The sequence below is a fragment of the Hyperolius riggenbachi genome, chromosome 7 (assembly GCF_040937935.1).
Source record: "Hyperolius riggenbachi isolate aHypRig1 chromosome 7, aHypRig1.pri, whole genome shotgun sequence".
Classification (NCBI taxonomy): Eukaryota; Metazoa; Chordata; class Amphibia; order Anura; family Hyperoliidae; genus Hyperolius; species Hyperolius riggenbachi.
The window spans coordinates 294,107,016-294,125,902 of NC_090652.1; the positions used below are offsets into that span (position 1 = coordinate 294,107,016).

At 48.6% G+C, this 18,887-nt stretch overlaps 1 protein-coding gene across 1 annotated transcript in view; it reads right to left on the reverse strand.

The window, feature by feature from the left end:
- The window catches only part of LOC137525131 (tubulin alpha chain), a 42,697-nt gene extending 34,039 nt beyond the window's left edge, over positions 1 to 8,658 (reverse strand). Inside the window, exon 1 of the mRNA XM_068245979.1 lies at positions 8,548 to 8,658. Coding sequence (XP_068102080.1) covers positions 8,548 to 8,550 — 3 coding nt within the window. The 5' untranslated portion in view covers positions 8,551 to 8,658. The remainder of the gene's footprint in view (positions 1 to 8,547) is intronic.
- Between the last annotated feature and the right edge of the window lie 10,229 nt (positions 8,659 to 18,887).

Here is an 18,887-nt window from a genome sequence, read left to right on the forward strand (position 1 = left end):
ATGGGTGCTGTGGGCGATCTGGGGCAGGGGGGGGAGAAATCAGTGTGCTTGGGTGCAGACTAGGGTGGCTGCAGCCTGCCCTGGTGGTCCCTCGGACACTGGGACCACCAGGGCAGGAGGCAGCCTGTATAATACACTTTGTAAACATTACAAAGTGTATTATACACTTTGTATGCGGCGATCGCGGGGTTAACATCCCGCCGGCGCTTCCGTATAGCCGGCGGGATGTTGCGGCGAGCGAGCGGTGACAGGCGCCGGCGGAGGATCGCGTCACGGATGACGCGATCGCTCCGCCCATGCCCTTAAATGGACCGCCGCCTCTGTGGGTGAGGCCGTCCTGCAGGGCTCCACTTCCCCGCCGCCCCTGTGTAGTGGGCGGTCGGGAAGTGGTTAAAGGGAACCAGAGACGAAGCACCCTTGTGTATTTTACCATAGAAATTAGTGGGAACATTAGAGAAAACACCTACCCTGCTCTCTGTTTCATCCTCACTGCTAAAAGTGTCTGTTATCAGCAGTCATAAGCATCCCAGACTGAGCATTCAATCTGGCTTTGCTGGGAATGATTATTGCTGAGTCATTATAGCAGAGCCACAAGGGGGCAGGCTTGGGCTTGAAAAGACACCACAGAAGACAGACTCAGCTATAATCTTTCTGTAGCAAAGCTAGACTGAGTGCTCAGTCTGGGATTCTTATCAGAGGTGATAACAGTCAGATTAAACAGAGAACAATGAAACAAAGAGCAGATTAGGTGTATACTGTCATGTTCCCACTGATTTATAAGGTAAAATACAAGAGGTTGCTTTATCTCTGGTTCTCTTTAAAGAGACTCTGTAAAGAAAAAAAAACCCTCTGGGGGATACTTACCTCGGGAGGGGGAAGGCTAAGGGAGGTCCCTTGTAGGTTCAGGGAATTCAACGCTGGCTCCCCAGACAAGCTTGACTTATTGACCTCTTCGCGATGCTGTTCAGGCTAGACAGAAATGGCCGAGCCTGATCGTATCCGCTCCACTGCACAGGTGCAAAAGGACTGGCGCCCGCGCAGTAGAGCGGATCGATCTGGGTCAGCTATTTCCACCTTAACTCGAATGAAGAGCAGCTAGTGTACCTGCGAAGGACTGCGGTAGGTAAATATTTACCTTGCCGCATTCCGGGGGAGCCTTGAACGGAGGGACGGGGGAAGCCTCATTAGGTTACAGAGGCTTCCGCCTCCCAAGGTAAGTACCCCCAGAGGGATTTTTTTTAATTACAGATTCTCTAAGTCTGACTGCATTTGCGGCATGTTTGTGTGATTCAGACACTACTCATGCCAGGCAACTGGTATTGTTTACAAGGAAATAAATATGGCAGCCATGTTTATTTCCTTTTAAGCAATACAAGTTGCCTGGCAGTCCTGCTGATCCTCTGCCTCTAATACTATTAGCCATAGCCCCTGAACAAGCATGCAGCAGATCAGGTGTTTCAGACTTTAAAGAGAATCTGTAGTGTTAAAATCGCACAAAAGTAAACATGCCAGCGCGTTAGGGGACATCTATTACCCTCTGTCACAATTTCACCGCTCCCCGCCGCATTAAAAGTGGTTAAAAACAGTTTCAAAAAGTTTGTTTATAAACAAACAAAATGGCCACCAAAACAGGAAGTAGGTTGATGTACAGTATGTCCACACATAGAAAATACATTCATACACAAGCAGGCTGTATACACCCTTCCTTTTGAATCTCAAGAGATCATTTGTGTGTTTCTTTCCCCCTGCATCTCTCATGCACTGAGTTTCAGGCTGCTCGTTTCGTCCTGCAAACAGCTTTGCCCTTGTCTGAATTTCCTCAGTATGTGAAAGCCCAGCCAGCTCAGAGGACGATTTATCCAGCTTGTAAAAGATAAGAGAGAAGAGAGAAGCTGCCCTAATCTAAATAATACACAGGCAGTGTGCATAGAGGGGCCTGGAAGGGGGAGTTCATAGCAGAACCACAACACTGAAGAACTTGGCAGCCTTCCAGACACAGGCCGACAAGTCTGACAGGGGAAAGATACATTGATTTATTACAGAGACTGTGATAGCAGAAAGTGCTGCAGTAAGCCAGAACACATTAGAATAGCTTTTGGAACTTGTAGGATGATAAAAAACAGGATGCAATTTTTGTTACGGAGTCTCTTTAAAGTCAGATCTGACAAGACTAGTTGCATGCTTGTTTCTGGTGTTATTCAGATACTACTTCAGAGAAATAGACCAGCAGGGCTGCCTGGCAACTGGTATTGATTAAAAGGAAATAAATATGGCAGCCTCCGTATACCTCTTACTTCAGTTCCCCTTTAAACTGCCCTTTCAAATACTTTTGAATATCCCTATGTCATCACTATGCTGCTCCCAATCTGCACTAACATTACTGGTAGGATTTATTTCGAGAGGAAGAGATTTCCAGGGCTTCAAGCTTCTCAAACACCCCCCCCCCCCCCCCCCAAAAGCCCTATGAAGGTAAACCAAGAAGCCACAGAGCCTGGTATTAACTCCTCCATCTGGGCTGCTTCCGTTCCGACAAACAGTACAACAGGTGATGAACTGCAAAAGACTTATTTATAGTCCAGCTCCAGAGAATAAAAAGGCTGTATGTAGAGCACGGTAAGGGGTTAGTTAGTTTTTTTTTTTTAGATTGTTATTGCCGTATTGTGTCCCCAGCTATGAGAATTACTGTCATTTCCTGACCAGAGAAAAAGTGGAGAAATCTGCCCGGGAGTGACAGCAACTAATAAAGTATGTTGTGTATGGTAGTTTGTTTAGCAAGTTTCTATTGCTGTTCCTCATTTCCTGACTCTTGGGCTGCTAGTTGTCATTTTGCAGCCACACAGCTCCATTGAGGTCTGAGACACAGCAGGAAGTGAGGTGAAATCTCTCCACAGGAAGTGAGGTAAAATCTCCCCACTGATTACACAGATAGCAAGAAACCAATCCGCACCATCCAAGACAAAAGTAAAACGTTTTCTTAGAGGAAAAAACCCGCTTGGCACTCAGAACCATCGAGATGTATGTTTTGGGCTATACATAGCATATACTGCACTTTCAGTTTTGGGTGGCAGACCCTTTAAGTTTCACTCCCCTGCTGTGTGCTGGAATAGACGTTGTGATGCAAGAGGTGGTGTAACACAAGATTATGAAATATTGCACTGACTGGTGGAGAGAGAGAGCTGTTCTGTGTGCAAAGCCTGTATACTGGGTATAGATGAGGGACAGCAGCTACCCTGCCAGTGTGTCTGTATACTGGGCATAGATCAGGGACAGCAGCTACCCTGCCAGTGTGCCTGTATACTGGGCCTAGATCAGGGACAGCAGCTACCCTGCCAGTGTACCATGAGGCCTGTATACCGGGCATAGATCAGAGACAGCAGCTACCCTGCCAGTGTGCCTGTATACTGGGCATAGATCAGGGACAGCAGTTACCCTGCCAGTGTGTCTGTATACTGGGCATAGATCAGGGACAGCACCTACCCTGCCAGTGTGCCATGAGGCCCCTATACTGGGCATAGATCAGGGACAGCAGCTACCCTGCCAGTGTACCATGAGGCCCCTATACTGGGCATAGATCAGGGACAGCAGCTACCCTGCCAGTATGGCATGAGGCCCCTATACTGGGCATAGATCAGGGACAGCAGCTACCCTGCCAGTGTACCATGAGGCCCCTATACTGGGCATAGATCAGGGACAGCAGCTACCCTGCCAGTGTACCATGAGGCCCCTATACTGGGCATAGATCAGGGACAGCAGCTACCCTGCCAGTATGGCATGAGGCCCCTATACTGGGCATAGATCAGGGACAGCAGCTACCCTGCCAGTGTGCCTGTATACCGGGTATAGATCAGGGACAGCAGCTACCCTGCCAGTGTGCCTGTATACCGGGTAAAGATCAGGGACAGCAGCTACCCTGCCAGTGTGCCTGTATACCGGGTAAAGATCAGGGACAGCAGCTACCCTGCCAGTGTGCCTGTATACCGGGTATAGATCAGGGACAGCAGCTACCCTGCCAGTGTGTCTATACTGGGCATAGATCAGGGACAGCAGCTACCCTGCCAGTATGGCATGAGGCCCCTATACTGGGCATAGATCAGGACAGCAGCTACCCTGCCAGTGTACCATGAGGCCTGTATACCGGGCATAGATCAGGGACAGCAGCTACCCTGCCAGTATGGCATGAGGCCCCTATACTGGGCATAGATCAGGGACAGCAGCTACCCTGCCAGTGTACCATGAGGCCTGTATACTGGGCATAGATCAGGGACAGCACCTACCCTGCCAGTGTGCCATGAGGCCTGTATACCGGGCATAGATCAGGGACAGCAGCTACCCTGCCAGTGTGTCTGTATACTGGGCATAGAACAGGGACAGCAGTTACCCTGCCAGTGTGTCTGTATACTGGGCATAGATCAGGGACAGCAGCTACCCTGCCAGTGTGTCTGTATACTGGGTATAGATCAGGGACAGCAGCTGCCCTGCCAGTGTGCCATGAGGCCTGTATACCGGGCATAGATCAGGGACAGCAGCTACCCTGCCAGTGTGTCTGTATACCGGGCATAGATCAGGGACAGCAGCTACCCTGCCAGTGTGTCTGTATACTGGGCATAGATCAGGGACAGCAGCTACCCTGCCAGTGTGCCATGAGGCCTGTATACCGGGCATAGATCAGGGACAGCAGCTACCCTGCCAGTGTGTCTGTATACTGGGCATAGATCAGGGACAGCAGCTACCCTGCCAGAGTTCCATGAGGCCTGTATACCGGGCATAGATCAGGGACAGCAGCTACCCTGCCAGTGTACCATGAGGCCTGTATACCGGGCATAGATCAGGGACAGCAGCTACCCTGCCAGTGTGCCATGAGGCCTGTACACCAGGCATAGATCAGGGACAGCAGCTGCCCTGCCAGTGTGCCATGAGGCCCCTATACTGGGCATAGATCAGGGACAGCAGCTACCCTGCCAGTGTGCCATGAGGACTGTATACTGGGCATAGATCAGGGATAGCAGCTGCCCTGCCAGTGTGCCATGAGGCCCCTATACTGGGCATAGATCAGGGACAGCAGCAACCCTGCCAGTGTACCATGAGGCCTGTATACCGGGCATAGATCAGGGACAGCAGTTACCCTGCCAGAGTGCCATGAGGCCTGTATACCGGGCATAGATCAGGGACAGCAGCTACCCTGCCAGTGTGACATGAGGCCTGTATACTGGGCATAGATCAGGGACAGCAGCTACCCTGCCAGTGTGCCATGAGGCCTGTATACCGGGCATAGATCAGGGACAGCAGCTACCCTGCCAGTGTGCCATGAGGCCTGTATACCGGGCATAGATCAGGGACAGCAGCTACCCTGCCAGTGTGTCTGTATACTGGGCATAGATCAGGGACAGCAGCTGCCCTGCCAGTGTGCCATGAGGCCTGTATACCGGGCATAGATCAGGGACAGCAGCTACCCTGCCAGTGTGCCATGAGGCCTGTATACCGGGCATAGATCAGGGACAGCAGCTACCCTGCCAGTGTGCCATGAGGCCTGTATACTGGGCATAGATCAGGGACAGCAGCTACCCTGCCAGTGTACCATGAGGCCTGTATACCGGGCATAGATCAGGGACCGCAGCTACCCTGCCAGTGTGCCATGAGGCCTGTATACCGGGCATAGATCAGGGACAGCAGCTACCCTGCCAGTGTACCATGAGGCCTGTATACCGGGCATAGATCAGGGACAGCAGTTACCCTGCCAGTGTGCCATGAGGCCTGTATACCGGGCATAGATCAGGGACAGCAGCTACCCTGCCAGTGTGCCATGAGGCCTGTATACTTCGCATAGATCAGGGACAGCAGCTACCCTGCCAGTGTGCCATGAGGCCTGTATACTTCGCATAGATCAGGGACAGCAGCTACCCTGCCAGTGAGTGTGCCATGAGGCCTGTATACCGGGCATAGATCAGGGACAGCTGCTACCCTGCCAGTGTGCCATGAGGCCTGTATACCGGGCATAGATCAGGGACAGCTGCTACCCTGCCAGTGTGTCTGTATACTGGGCATAGATCAGGGACAGCAGCTACCCTGCCAGTGTGCCATGAGGCCTGTATACCGGGCATAGATCAGGGACAGCTGCTACCCTGCCAGTGTGTCTGTATACTGGGCATAGATCAGGGACAGCAGCTACCCTGCCAGTGTGCCATGAGGCCTGCATACCGGGCATAGATCAGGGACAGCAGTTACCCTGCCAGTGTGCCATGAGGACTGTATACTGGGCATAGATCAGGGACAGCAGCTACCCTGCCAGTGTGCCATGAGGCCTGTATACCGGGCATAGATCAGGGACAGCAGCTACCCTGCCAGTGTGCCATGAGGCCTGTATACCGGGCATAGATCAGGGACAGCAGCTACCCTGCCAGTGTGCCATGAGGCCTGTATACCGGGCATAGATCAGGGACAGCAGCTACCCTGCCAGTGTGTCTGTATACTGGGCATAGATCAGGGACAGCAGCTACCCTGCCAGTGTGCCATGAGGTCTGTATACCGGGCATAGATCAGGGACAGCAGCTACCCTGCCAGTGTGTCTGTATACTGGGCATAGATCAGGGACAGCAGCTACCCTGCCAGTGTGCCGTGAGGCCTATATACCAGGCATAGATCAGGGACAGCAGCTGCCCTGCCAGTGTGCCATGAGGCCCCTATACCGGGCATAGATCAGGGACAGCAGCTACACTTCCAGCAGTCAGCTGATTGTCGGCAATGTAAATCACATGTGCGAAAGTGTGTGCAGCCACCGTTTTTTCATCTGTTCGCGGTAACTGCACTAATGTGAGCTAACGTAGACGGTCACATCTGGAGCCTTTCTGCATGCTGGACCCCCCCCCCAACAACTGTGATCCCTGCCTTACGACTGCATTCAAACAACACCAACTCCTCTCCCCGCCACTACAGAGACACGCCTACACCTATAACCACGCAGCCCTTGTGCCACAAGTCACACAATGATCATCTATTACACACATATGTGACAGGAGTATAGAAAAGTGCTGCAAAAGAGGTCGGCAGCAGCGCTATATCAATACTAAATAATAATATTAGATAGTAAGCTCATTTGAGAAAGAGTGATATTAATAACTCAGCTGGAAAATATGTTAACACTCTAAAAATAATAAAGTCCCAGGATCAGGATCTGTATACCAGTGATGATTACATAGACATATGCCTGCTGAAGTTTGTATTTTTCCATGCTTGCTAACAGATACCAGCTTGGAGCAAACAGCTTACAAACAAACTTATAAGGAACAGTCTGAAAGAGAAAAAGTGGGTAGGGAGATTCTGAATTGTTGGTGTATCTGGACCCATTCTGAAAGCCAGGTAAAGTTTGCTAAAACTAAGTACTGTCTTAAGAAACGTGTCAAAACTTTATCCAGAGGAGGCAAGATACTACAGACAGATGGCAGAATGCATCTTATATGTGTATTAGCTATAAATGGCTTTTCAGCTGCAGTAGAGCATGCTGGGATTTGTAGTTCAGCTATGACAGAGCTCTAAAAGCAGCATGCTGGGTTTTGTAGTTCAGCTATGGCAGAGCTTTAGGAGCAGCATGCTGGGATTTGTAGTTCAGCTATGGCAGAGCTTTAGGAGCAGCATGCTGGGATTTGTAGTTCAGCTATGGCAGAGCTTTAGGAGCAGCATGCTGGGATTTGTAGTTCAGCTATGGCAGAGCTTTAGGAGCAGCATGCTGGGATTTGAAGTTCAGCTACAGCAGAGATCGAACTACAGCGAGCTCGAAGAGCAGCATGCTGGGATTTGTAGTTCAGCTACAGCAGAGCTCGAAGAGCAGCATGCTGGGATTTGTAGTTCAGCTGTGGCAGAGTTCTAAGATCAGCATGCTAGGATTTGTAGTTCAGTTAGATTTCTAAGAGCAGCATGCTGGGATGTGTAGTTCAGTTATGGCTCTAAGAGCAGCATGCTGGGATGTGTAGTTCAGTTATGGCTCTAAGAGCAGCATGCTGGGATTTGTAGTTCAGTTATGGCTCTAAGAGCAGCATGCTGGGATTTGTAGTTCAGCTACAGCAGAGCTCGAAGAACAGCATGTTGGGATTTGTAGTTCAGCTATGGCAGAGCTTTAGGAGCAGCATGCTGGGATTTGAAGTTTAGCTACAGCAGAGCTCGAACTACAGCAGAGCTGGAAGAGCTGCATGCTGAGATTTGTAGTTCAGCTACAGCAGAGCTCGAAGAGCAGCATGCTGGGATTTGTAGTTCAGCTGTGGCAGAGTTCTAAGATCAGCATGCTGGGATTTGTAGTTCAGTTAGATTTCTAAGAGCAGCATGCTGGGATTTGTAGTTCAGTTATGGCTCTAAGAGCAGCATGGTGGGATTTGTAGTTCAGTTAGAGCTCTAAGAACAGCATGCTGGGATTTGTAGTTCAGTTAGATTTCTAAGAGCAGCATGCTGGGATTTGTAGTTCAGTTAGAGCTCTAAGAGCGGGATCTGTAGTCCCACAGCAGCTGCAGAGCGATAATGTGTATCCAAGGAAGGAGGAGTCAGAGTCTCCGCAGTGCTCACCATGGTGTCGGTTGTATCCGGTGTCGGTAGAGAGGAGGCGGTGAAGGGAGGAGGATCTCACCGGAGCCTGTGCGACGGGATCTCTGTGAGAAGTGGCCGCCAGGTAGCGCTGATAGCAGTCTTATATATGGGGGCGTGGCCGAAGGCAGTAAGAGGGCGGAGTTTCGCGCTCATTTTCTCATGGGGTAATTCGCGTAAGAAGAGGGAGGAGCTGAGCGGGGAGGGGTGTGACCACGCCCACCAGGCTGAAAGTTGCTGCTCTGGTCAGGTGGCTTTTGCTCCTGCTGATACTTCCTATAGAGGCTGGGATAGAAGCGTACCTGTCACACACACAGGCCTCTATCATAAGCTCTTCCAGGTGTGTCCTTGTATGAAAAAAAATCAGTGGAAAGATTTTGAATCTGTAACTTTTTTTTTCAACTGTTTTTAAAACTTTCTTCAACTTCTTGTGGAGTGGGAAAACTGGATAGACACTGAGGCTGGACAAATAACAATTGTGCTTTTCTTGTGGTGGACTCAAAGCGCCAGAGCTAAAGCCACTAGGGCACACTCAGTAGACAAGTAGTGTCAGGGAGTCTTGCCCAAGGTCTTCTTACCAAATAGGTGCTGGCTTACTGAACTGGAAGAGCCAAGATTTGAACCCTGGTCCCCTGTGTCAGAGCCCCTATTCCTCTATCTAGCCTCATCCTATGGTGACTGTGGGCATTATGGTGTGTTGCATCGCAGTGCAGGACAATAAGCTCGCTATGTAATCTATTGTAACTAGCCAATTAGCTCCGATTATTAACGGGTGCTAGATTGCGCATGCCATGTTGTGGCCATGTGCACATGCTCGCACCTCCCCCGTGTGCACGCAGCCATGCGGCTGCACAGTACGGCTGTCACAGGTGAAGGCAGACACCTGCACTTTCATTAGGTAGGATGGTACACGCACATAGGCGTGCAAGAGCAATTACCACCGGGAGACTTGGCGGCGTTAATTACTGTTCCCCCTCCAGGTCCTTGTGGATGTTGGGGAATGATGTAATTCGGCTTCCAGCTATTGCTGGCGGCCGAATTAGTGTTTTAAAAGTAACTTCAGCTCTGTCTTCTGTCGGCGCCGAAGTTACTCACTGTGTGCTGCTATAACCATAATTCCTATTACGGCCTATGGTGGCGCCAGCTGCGCCCAAATCTCCTGTGCTGGATTCCTTGTGTTCAGCACGTTAGCTAGCAGTGGGAGGTAGTGGAATCTGTAACATGGTGTGTGCAGTGCCATACTGCCCAAGTAGAGACTGGACTGGTCACTGGAGTGTGCGCTACCTACCGGCTACCGCCGCCGCCAGCCTGGCCGCCTCAATTTGCCTGCGCTGCAGTGAAGTCTCCCTGCCTGGCAGCGGCAGCACGCACCGAATCGGTGAGTGACCCTGTGACGCCAGCCCTGCCACTTATGTGACGTGCCGCCCACGCCCACCCACCATGCCAGACTTCCGAGTCCAAGGCGAGCTCTGCTGCCTACTAGGCCTCTATGAGGCTGTCCTGGCTGCTCCGCTGCCTCCGCCTGCAGAATCCGGGACCGGAAGTGACTGGAGGAGTCACACTGCCTGCCGCCCGCCATGATAGTCACGGTCACTGAGTGCTGCTGTGACCGTGACAATGATGAGCCCGCTGTTGCGCCCCAGCCTTGCCTGCCAGGCCAGCGAGAGATGGAGGAGCAAGCTCGCTGCCCTCTGCCCGCCGGCGCAAGATGCATGCTGGCTCATGCCCGACGCTTGGCCTGCCCTCCGCCATAGTCGTCGCCTGACCCCACCATCCCCGGTGAGTCACTTTGCTGCGGCTGCCCCAGGCTCGGGCTCTGGCTGCTCTTCACAGTCGGGTCGGATTCCTTTTTTGTATTTCTTAGTTATGACACGTGCAAATTGACCCGCACAAGTTGTGAAATAACCCTAAAGTAACTTCTCAGCACTTGGCAATTGAAAGTTCCAAAAAGTAGGTGAAAAACTGCAATCAAAATTATTCTAAAAAACTTCTTGATTACTGGTGGTTAATAAGGCATTTTACAAGATAGGAAAATATCACCTAGTAGAAAGTTAATTTGATATGGGCCCTGTTCTTTTTGAGCAGAGCCCAAAAACCAAGCAAGGTCTTATGGAGTCTGTTAGCCCTCCCAATAACTGTACTAAGATGAGGGATAACTTTAGCAGCGCATGCGGTACCAGGAAAGCCATAGAGCGCCACTGCTAGATGCAGATATGGCTGAGATCCTGGCTGGACATTGTAGGACTTGTAGTTCTCCAGCGGCTGCGGAGGGGGGGGGGCGTCTTCACGATCTTTGCCTCAGGCAGCAGGAAGTCCAGGACCGGCCCTGGCTCCATGTGATGGGAACACGGTGGGGGCGCATGCGCAGTGGTACATCTCTGGTACACTTTAACTCTTCCTGTTCTGGAAACAATATTAGTCTCATATATTTGCTACTAATGTGTCCTATTTCAAATTCTTAGCTGTACTACACATACAATTCATTATATCATAAGATTATTTTCACTTCATATTCCCTTTAAATGAATTTGCAGGGAGAGAAAATATCAGCATATCATAAGATTATTTTCACTTCATATTCCCATTAAATGAATTAGCAGGGAGAGAAAATATCAGCAGCAGTTTCTTTTGAACTCCTTCACAAGTAGCATCAAAAATGAATATTTTGCCTGTTTGCAGAACATTGCACAGTTCTTTGCTGAATATTGTGCTAGGAGTCTAGAGGTGGCAAGATCATTAATAAGGAAGAAACCTAGAACAATTACTAGCTGTCAGTACGTGAATAGCATGTGTGATACGCCGCTGTTACCATAATTAGGTCGCCATCATTATAGTAATTAGTCAAGCTCATTTAGGTGCTAATAAATTAATAGGCTCAGTGTTACAGAACTTGCTGCGAACATTTTGTCCCAAACTTACACACTGGTTCTATGCCAGCCCTTTTATCACGTAACCAGTACCTGTATATTGTCTCCTTCAAGGACAACTGAAGTGAGAGAAATATGGAGGCTGCCACATTTATTTCCTTTCAAGCAATACCAATTGCCTGGCAGCCCTGCTGATCTATTTGGCTGCAGTAGTGTCTGAATCACACCAGAAACAAGCATGCAGCTAATCTTGTCAGATCTCCTCTGACAATGTTGTCAGAAACACCTGATCTGCTGCATGCTCGTTCAGGGGCTATGGCTGAGGCAGGGAACACACTTAGCAGAATTTCATGCGATTTCCCCATAGCACATAGTGGAAAACGCATGAGATTCTGCTAAGTGTGCTCTCTGCCTAAAAGTATAAGGCAGTTCCCACTTGAGCAGAAAACTGACATTATTTATCCGTTCTCTGCTCATCGCTAAGGCTCACATTATAAATCGCCAGCGCTATTTCAAGAGCTGAGCAGTTTTTCCCTAGGCTTTATAAGTGCTTTTGCAGAGCAATTTTTTTTTTCTCACTATCTGACATCAGTCAGGAAGTGAACACTTTCACCTGGAAATTAATAAATACAATGGGCTTGATTTACAAAGCGGTGCTAACTGTTAGCACGCCTGTGAAAACCTCCTTAGCACGTCTAAACGCAAAACTTTATGCGTGTAAAACTTTACGCGCGCATTGCACAGAGCGCAGGGCGCTCCGCGCGAAGTGCCCATTAAAGCCTATGGGACTTAGCGCGCGATCTGATTGAGAGATCCGGTGCTAACCTACTTAGCACCCTGGTTAGCACGTCTAAAGACTTTAGATGTGCTAAGTAGGTTAGCACCGGTTTGTGAATCAAGCCCAATGTATTTATTCTTACAGGAATTGTCCAAGCAAAATACAAAAAAAAAAAAGATCCACTTACCTGGGGCTTCCTCCAGCCCGTGGCAGCCGTCCTGTGCCCTCGCCGAAGCTCCGGAGGCTTCCGGTCTTCTCTGCTGCAGAACCCAACCTCGCCAGGTTCCGGGTTGGCCTATTCTGCGCTCCACTGCGCGGGTCACGTGGTCTGGCTGACGTCATCAGGAGGGTACTGTGCATGTGCGGTCCTGAGCCTCAAGCATTCCTTTAACATGTATCCAAGCCGAAGCTTGAGTACACAAAACCAGATACTTACCTAAAGAGAGGGAAGCCTTAGGATCCTATTCTACTGTCCCCCATCTCTGAAAGTGGCCCCACCCTCCCAGAAGATAATTGACAATGCATTGTCGCTAATCACACCGGGGCCCATAGCTCCACATCCGTGTACATGGCCGCACAATAGCCGACTGAGTCGTGGGCTCCGTGCTGCTGCGCATGAGCGGGTGGGTTCGCAAGGCTACAGCGTGGCCATTAATGCTGAAGAAAACTTGCGCGTCCCTGATTTGGCCTGCGCTCTGCAACGGGAGGCTGTGGGCAAGGAAGAGAAGCCGCAACAGGATCCTGAGGCTTCCTTCAGGGTAAGAACTTCTTATGAACCCGAGCTAAAAAAAAAGATCAGTGGCATAACTAGAAATCACCGGGCCCCCTGCAAAGACTACTTCCCCCCCCCCCCCGGGCTCAGGGCCGTTTTGGGGGGCAGGAGGGGTCCCAGCATGAGGGGAGAGCATGGCCACACATCGGCAGGGAGGGGGACATTTCCCCCCCCCCCCCTCCTTCACCTCGGGCTCTCCCCTACAATATCTGGCCTAGTGCACACCATAACGGCTAGCAGATCCACAAAACGCTAGCGGTTTGGGGTGCGGATGAGTGAGTTTAGTCCCAGTGCACACCAGGCGGATCTTGATACGATTGGCCGGGTGTTCACCGGCCGCATCAGCATCCGCATGGCTAATGTATCTCTATGGGCTGGTGCACACCGGCGGTTTGAGGTTTTTAGCAAACCGCAAACGTGCAGCAAGAGGCACGTTTGCGGCTTGCTAAAAACCTCAAACCGCCGGTGTGCACAAGCCCATAGAAATACATTAGCCATGCGGATTTTCAGGCGGATTCGGCCGGCGGATCCGCCCGGTGTGCACTGGGCCTCAGTCAGTGGCAGCGGGCAGGAACACATTCCTCCATCCACAGCGGAGTCCGATCTCTAATTGCCTCGGGGTACTTCCTGTCCCCCCTCCCCACCAATGTGTGGCCATGCTCTCTCCTCATGCTGTGACCCCCCGGCCCCCCAAAACGGCCCTGAGCAGCTGCAGGGGCTGCAGCCCCTATTGTTGCGCCACTGCCCAAGATCTCCTTCCCTGGGACTTCCTCCAGCCCCTGGCAGCCGATCTACAGCCGAGTAGTTCTGCGCCTGCGCAGAAGATGCCAACCTAGCGAGGTCAGCATCTCCAACAGAGGGGGCCACCGGCTGGGAGCAAAGCTGCGGCGAGGGCACAGGACAGCTGCCAGGGGCTGGAGGAAGCAGCCGGCTGACTAGAACTTTTTTTTTTTTACCTCGGATCTTCCCTTTAAACTTAAATCTTACTATCCCAGCAAGCTGCACTGTTATCTAGCTTGCTTTGTAAACACGTGAGCACAGCATAGATCGTATTTCAGCAGCTGCTGCAGAGGGGTGAGGTGTATTTTCCATCTCAGCCTTATTTCACACTGAGCTTCCCTCAGCCAATCAGTAAGGAGCAGGAATGTGGGAGGAGAGATAACAAGCTTCCCTCTCCCCAGCAATGTACCAGAAAGGAGCCAAGATGACTGAGATAAGATTCCTTACAGCAGAAACATTTAGGCCTAAGTCACACTTAGCAGAATTACATGCGTTTTCCCCATAGCACATAATGGAAAATGCATGCGATTCTGTTAAGTGTGACCCTGGCCTTATAATTATATTGGGATGCTTGCAATGCAGGGTCAGGATGTAGACTACATAACAAACACAGAACAGTGGGTAAAAGGAATGTGATTGCTTTTTGCAATTTTCACTGGATTAAATAGAAAAAAAAGCATTTTTAACTTTTTTTTTTTTTTTTACGGAAAATTGCTAAAAAGTCACAATGCGCAGCATTTCGTCTGGGATTTTTCTGCGCTTCTATACTTTCTATGTCAGCGCAAACGCTCAAAAAAATGCAACATGATTGGTGTTTGAAATCAGGTCAAATTGGATTAAGGTCAGATTGAACTAGTGGAAAGCGCACACAGTGGAAAACAGCCCTAAAGCCCTGTTCACACCTGAGCGGGAATCGCGCGATTCCCGCTCACCGCTAGCGTTTTTTAAAACCGTTTAGCAGCTGTTATCCTATGGCAGTGTTCTCACTGCCGAGATCGCAGGCGTTTTGAGATTAGCGATAATCACAAACACGTTACATGCTGCGTTTTGGCAACGATTCTGGAGCGATCGCGATTAGCATGTATAGAACCGCTGATCGCGATTGCTCCCAAAACGCTACTTTGTGCAGTGATTTCACCACGTTAATCGCTAGCGTTTTGTGATTTTAGATGTGAACGTGGCCTTAGGGAGGGTTTACACTTGTGGGTGTGGGTAACGTGCTTGTGATTTTCCTGTACACTGTGTGGGTTTGTCTCTTACAACGCCCACAGTTAGACAAAATAGCTAATGGTAATAAAGTCTGCTACGTGTGGGAAAATACACAGCTGCCAAAAGTTTCTTTTTCCATAAAGAAATTACATTAGATGCAACTTGATTCTGATTAATATAGACTGTCTCATATAATGTGTATTTGCATGCGCAGAAGTCTAACGTGATCCCCAAAAATGTGAACCCTGCCTTAAAGAGGAACTGTAATGAAAATAATATAATGAATAAAATTGCCCCCTTTTTTATTTTTTTATTTTATTTTTTTACAATATTCATTTATAGATTATTTAAGCTGGCCACCAACGGTCCAATTTCTAGCGAAAAATCGTTCGAGCGATCAGAAATTCTGATTGGACGAAAAATCGTTCACTACACCATCAACTAACCAATCTTTGCTTCCTATCTATCACGACCACCAAGAAAATTCAAATTTTTCGTTCGACGAAAATTCATTCGGGCGACTTTTTTCACTCGTTCATAATCGATTGTGTCCACCAATGGAGATTATTTCCAACCAATCCGATCAGAATTTCTGATCGCTCGAACAATTTTTCGCTAGAAATTGGACCATTAGTGGCCAGCTTTAGTCAGTGTTTACCCATTGTAAAATGTTTCCTCTCCCAGATTTACATTCTGAAATTTATCACAGGTGGTGACATCTTTAGTTCTGCCAGGTAATCTGTGCGGAATGTTCGTTACTGAGAGTTCTATGCACCGAGGGAGATACTGGTTGTTTGGCAGTTGACAAAAGCCGTTCCTTCCCACAATGCAATGAGGTTCACAGACAACAAACTGTCAGGGCCATGGTCATGGCATCACACTGTGGGAGGAGTTTCACTGCAATATCAGCCATACAGACTCCCCTGATGATCTATTTGTGAAGAGGCAAATATTTCCTGTGGGAAAGGGGGTATTAGCTACTGATTGGGATGAAGTTCAATCTTTGGTTCCTCTTTAATTCCCATATACACTTGCAATTACTATCGCTCGGATGGGATTGGGACGTGATCCCTCAAGCGACAGGGTGAGGCTGAGGTTGTACAGACATGTCGCTAGCCTCCAGGCTGTTGTTGTGGAGGGGGGCACAGAGCATGCAGGATAAGTGTGGAGAGCAGTGCTCTTGGCTGAGTCGCTCCACTTAACTGATTGATTGCCAAGGCACCGAGGGAGGTCAGAGCTGCTATACGCACGCTAGATTTGTCTAGCATGTGTACAAAGCTAGGGCGCCTTCCACAGGGGTGCTAAGCCCGTTTCCAAGAGGAACATGGCGCACATGCTGATGCAAATTCATGTCCAAATCACTATAGCCGTTCCATGCATGACTATGAGGATTCGGATGCTCCCTGCTGAAATCTCCAGCATGCAACCCCGCCCCCCCCCCCCCCCCCCCCCCCCCCCCCATTCGGATGCATCCTATTGATTTTAAAAGGCTGTGTTTCTGCATCAAAAATCGCGTGTGAGAAACAGCCATGATTCCAGTCTAGTGGAAGTGGGCCCTTAGTGTTTTGACTTGCAGTTTTTAGATAAGATAATCTGAATACTTTCTTGCTTAGCATCGGTAGTCAAGGCAAGACAAATAACATTTATATGGCGCTTTTCTCCTGGCATTAAAAGCACCAGAGCTGCAGCCAGTAGAGCATGCTCTATAGGCAGTAGCATTGTTAGTGAGTCTTGCACAAGGTCTCCTTACTGAATAGGTGCTGGCTTACTGAACAGGAAGAGCCGAGATTCAAACCCTGGTCTCCGGTGTCAAGTACACTATCCAGCTATAGAAAACAAAAATTTTCTTAAAACAGAAAGTATTTGCGATAATTCAGGTTGGAATGAGCTCCGACATGTCTCCCAGTGCATCACTGCTGAATATGCAAATTATCCATTGTCGTCCAGCCGATCTGTAGGTGTGGCTAGCTTCCAAGGACAACAATGGATAATTTGCATATATTCAGCAGTGATGCACTGGGAGACATCTCAGAGCTCACTCCAACCTGAATTATCGCAAATTCTTTCTGTTTTAAAACACTGTTTTGTGTTTTTCCTATAGCTTCCATTGTAGCAAAATCCCCCCTCCGAAAATGGTACATGCAGCGCTTTTGTGAACGGATAGCAGACGAAACGCGCTGATATGAACTATCCCATTCGGATTCATTGTACAAGCGATTTTAGGGAGTTTTTCAAAGTCGCCGACGCTCAAAAAAGACCGCAAAACACCCTAGGTGTGGACACGCCCTAACAGGGCTTTTAGGTGTATTGTAGCCCCTTACACACTCCTAGGAGTTCTGGATCATCATGAGCTTGCTGGGTACTTTGTATCTAGCCATAAAGATAATAGTAAATAGGCACTTTGTATAGAAGACCACTACTGGGGAATGCAATAAGCCGAGAAGAATATGAGAGATAGAGCCTGCTAGTAGTGGCATGCAGACATGATGACTTGTTACGGCAGAACACAGGCTGGCAGTTGCAAGGGGCTCAGTCCCCTCAGGCCAGCAAGCCAGTAATAGAAACACTATTCAGATCTGCCTCAAGAACACCTGGCTGCCAAATCAGTCTTGGGAATTTTCAGCTCCCCCAAAATCCCACAGAACGGCCTCAATTCACTAAACTTAACTCCTGTCTTTAATAACTCTTCTGAGCTGTTTTACAGTTATCACCATGGTGATATAATTGTGATAACTGTAAAACAGCTCAGAGTTATTAAAGACAGGAGTTAAGTTTAGTGAATTGAAGTTGTCAGTTATTTCCTGGATCAAATGCTGCTCAGTTGACACCTTCAGCATTATGTATTCAAGCTGAATGCTGATCGATCTCCGCAGTACTTCACTGCTGGTAAGATTGCCCAGATTATAGCTCGATCCAAGATATATATATATATATATATATATATATATATATATATATATATATATATATATATATATATATACACATACACAGTCGCCTGGCTGTCCTGCTGATCATCTGCCTCTAATACATTTAGCCATAGATCCTGAACAAGCATGCAGCAGATCAGGTACAGTGGGCTGCGAAAGTTTGGGCAACCTTGTTAATCGTCATGATTTTCCTGGATAAATCGTTGGTTGTTATGATAAAAAATGTCCGTTAAATATATCATATAGGAGACACACACATTGATATTTGAGAAGCGAAATAAAGTGTATGTTTATTGGATTTACAGAAAGTGCACAATAATTGTTTAAACAAAATTAGGCAGGTGCATACATTTGGGCACTGTTGTCATTTTATTGAATCCAAAACCTTTAGAACTAATTATTGGAACTCAAATTGGCTTGGTAAGCTCAGTGACCCCTGACCTACATACACAGGTGAGTCCAGTTATGAGAAAGAGTTTTCAAGGGCGTCAATTGTAAGTTTCCCTCCTCTTTTAATCTTCTCTGAAGAGTAGCAACATGGGGGTCTCAAAACAACTCTCAAATGACCTGAAGACAAAGATTGTTCACCATCATGGTTTAGGGGAAGGACACAGTAAGCTGTCTCAGAGATTTCAGCTGTCTGTTTCCAAAGTTAGGAACATATTGAGGAAATGGAAGACTACAGGCTCAGTTCAAGTTAAGGCTCGAAGTGGCAGACCAAGAAAAATCTCAGGTAGACAGAAGTGACGAATGGTGAGAACAGTCAACCCACTTCTCAAATATCATTGTGCGTGTCTCCTATATGATATATTTAACTGACATTTTTAATTGTAACAACCAGCGATTTATACAGGAAAATCATGACAATTATCAAGGTTGCCCAAACTTTCACATCCCACCGTATGTGTGCATTTATACATTACATGCTGCTAGTGTGGTTCCTGTGTGACGTCACACACGCTCGTACCAATATTGTTCACTGTTAC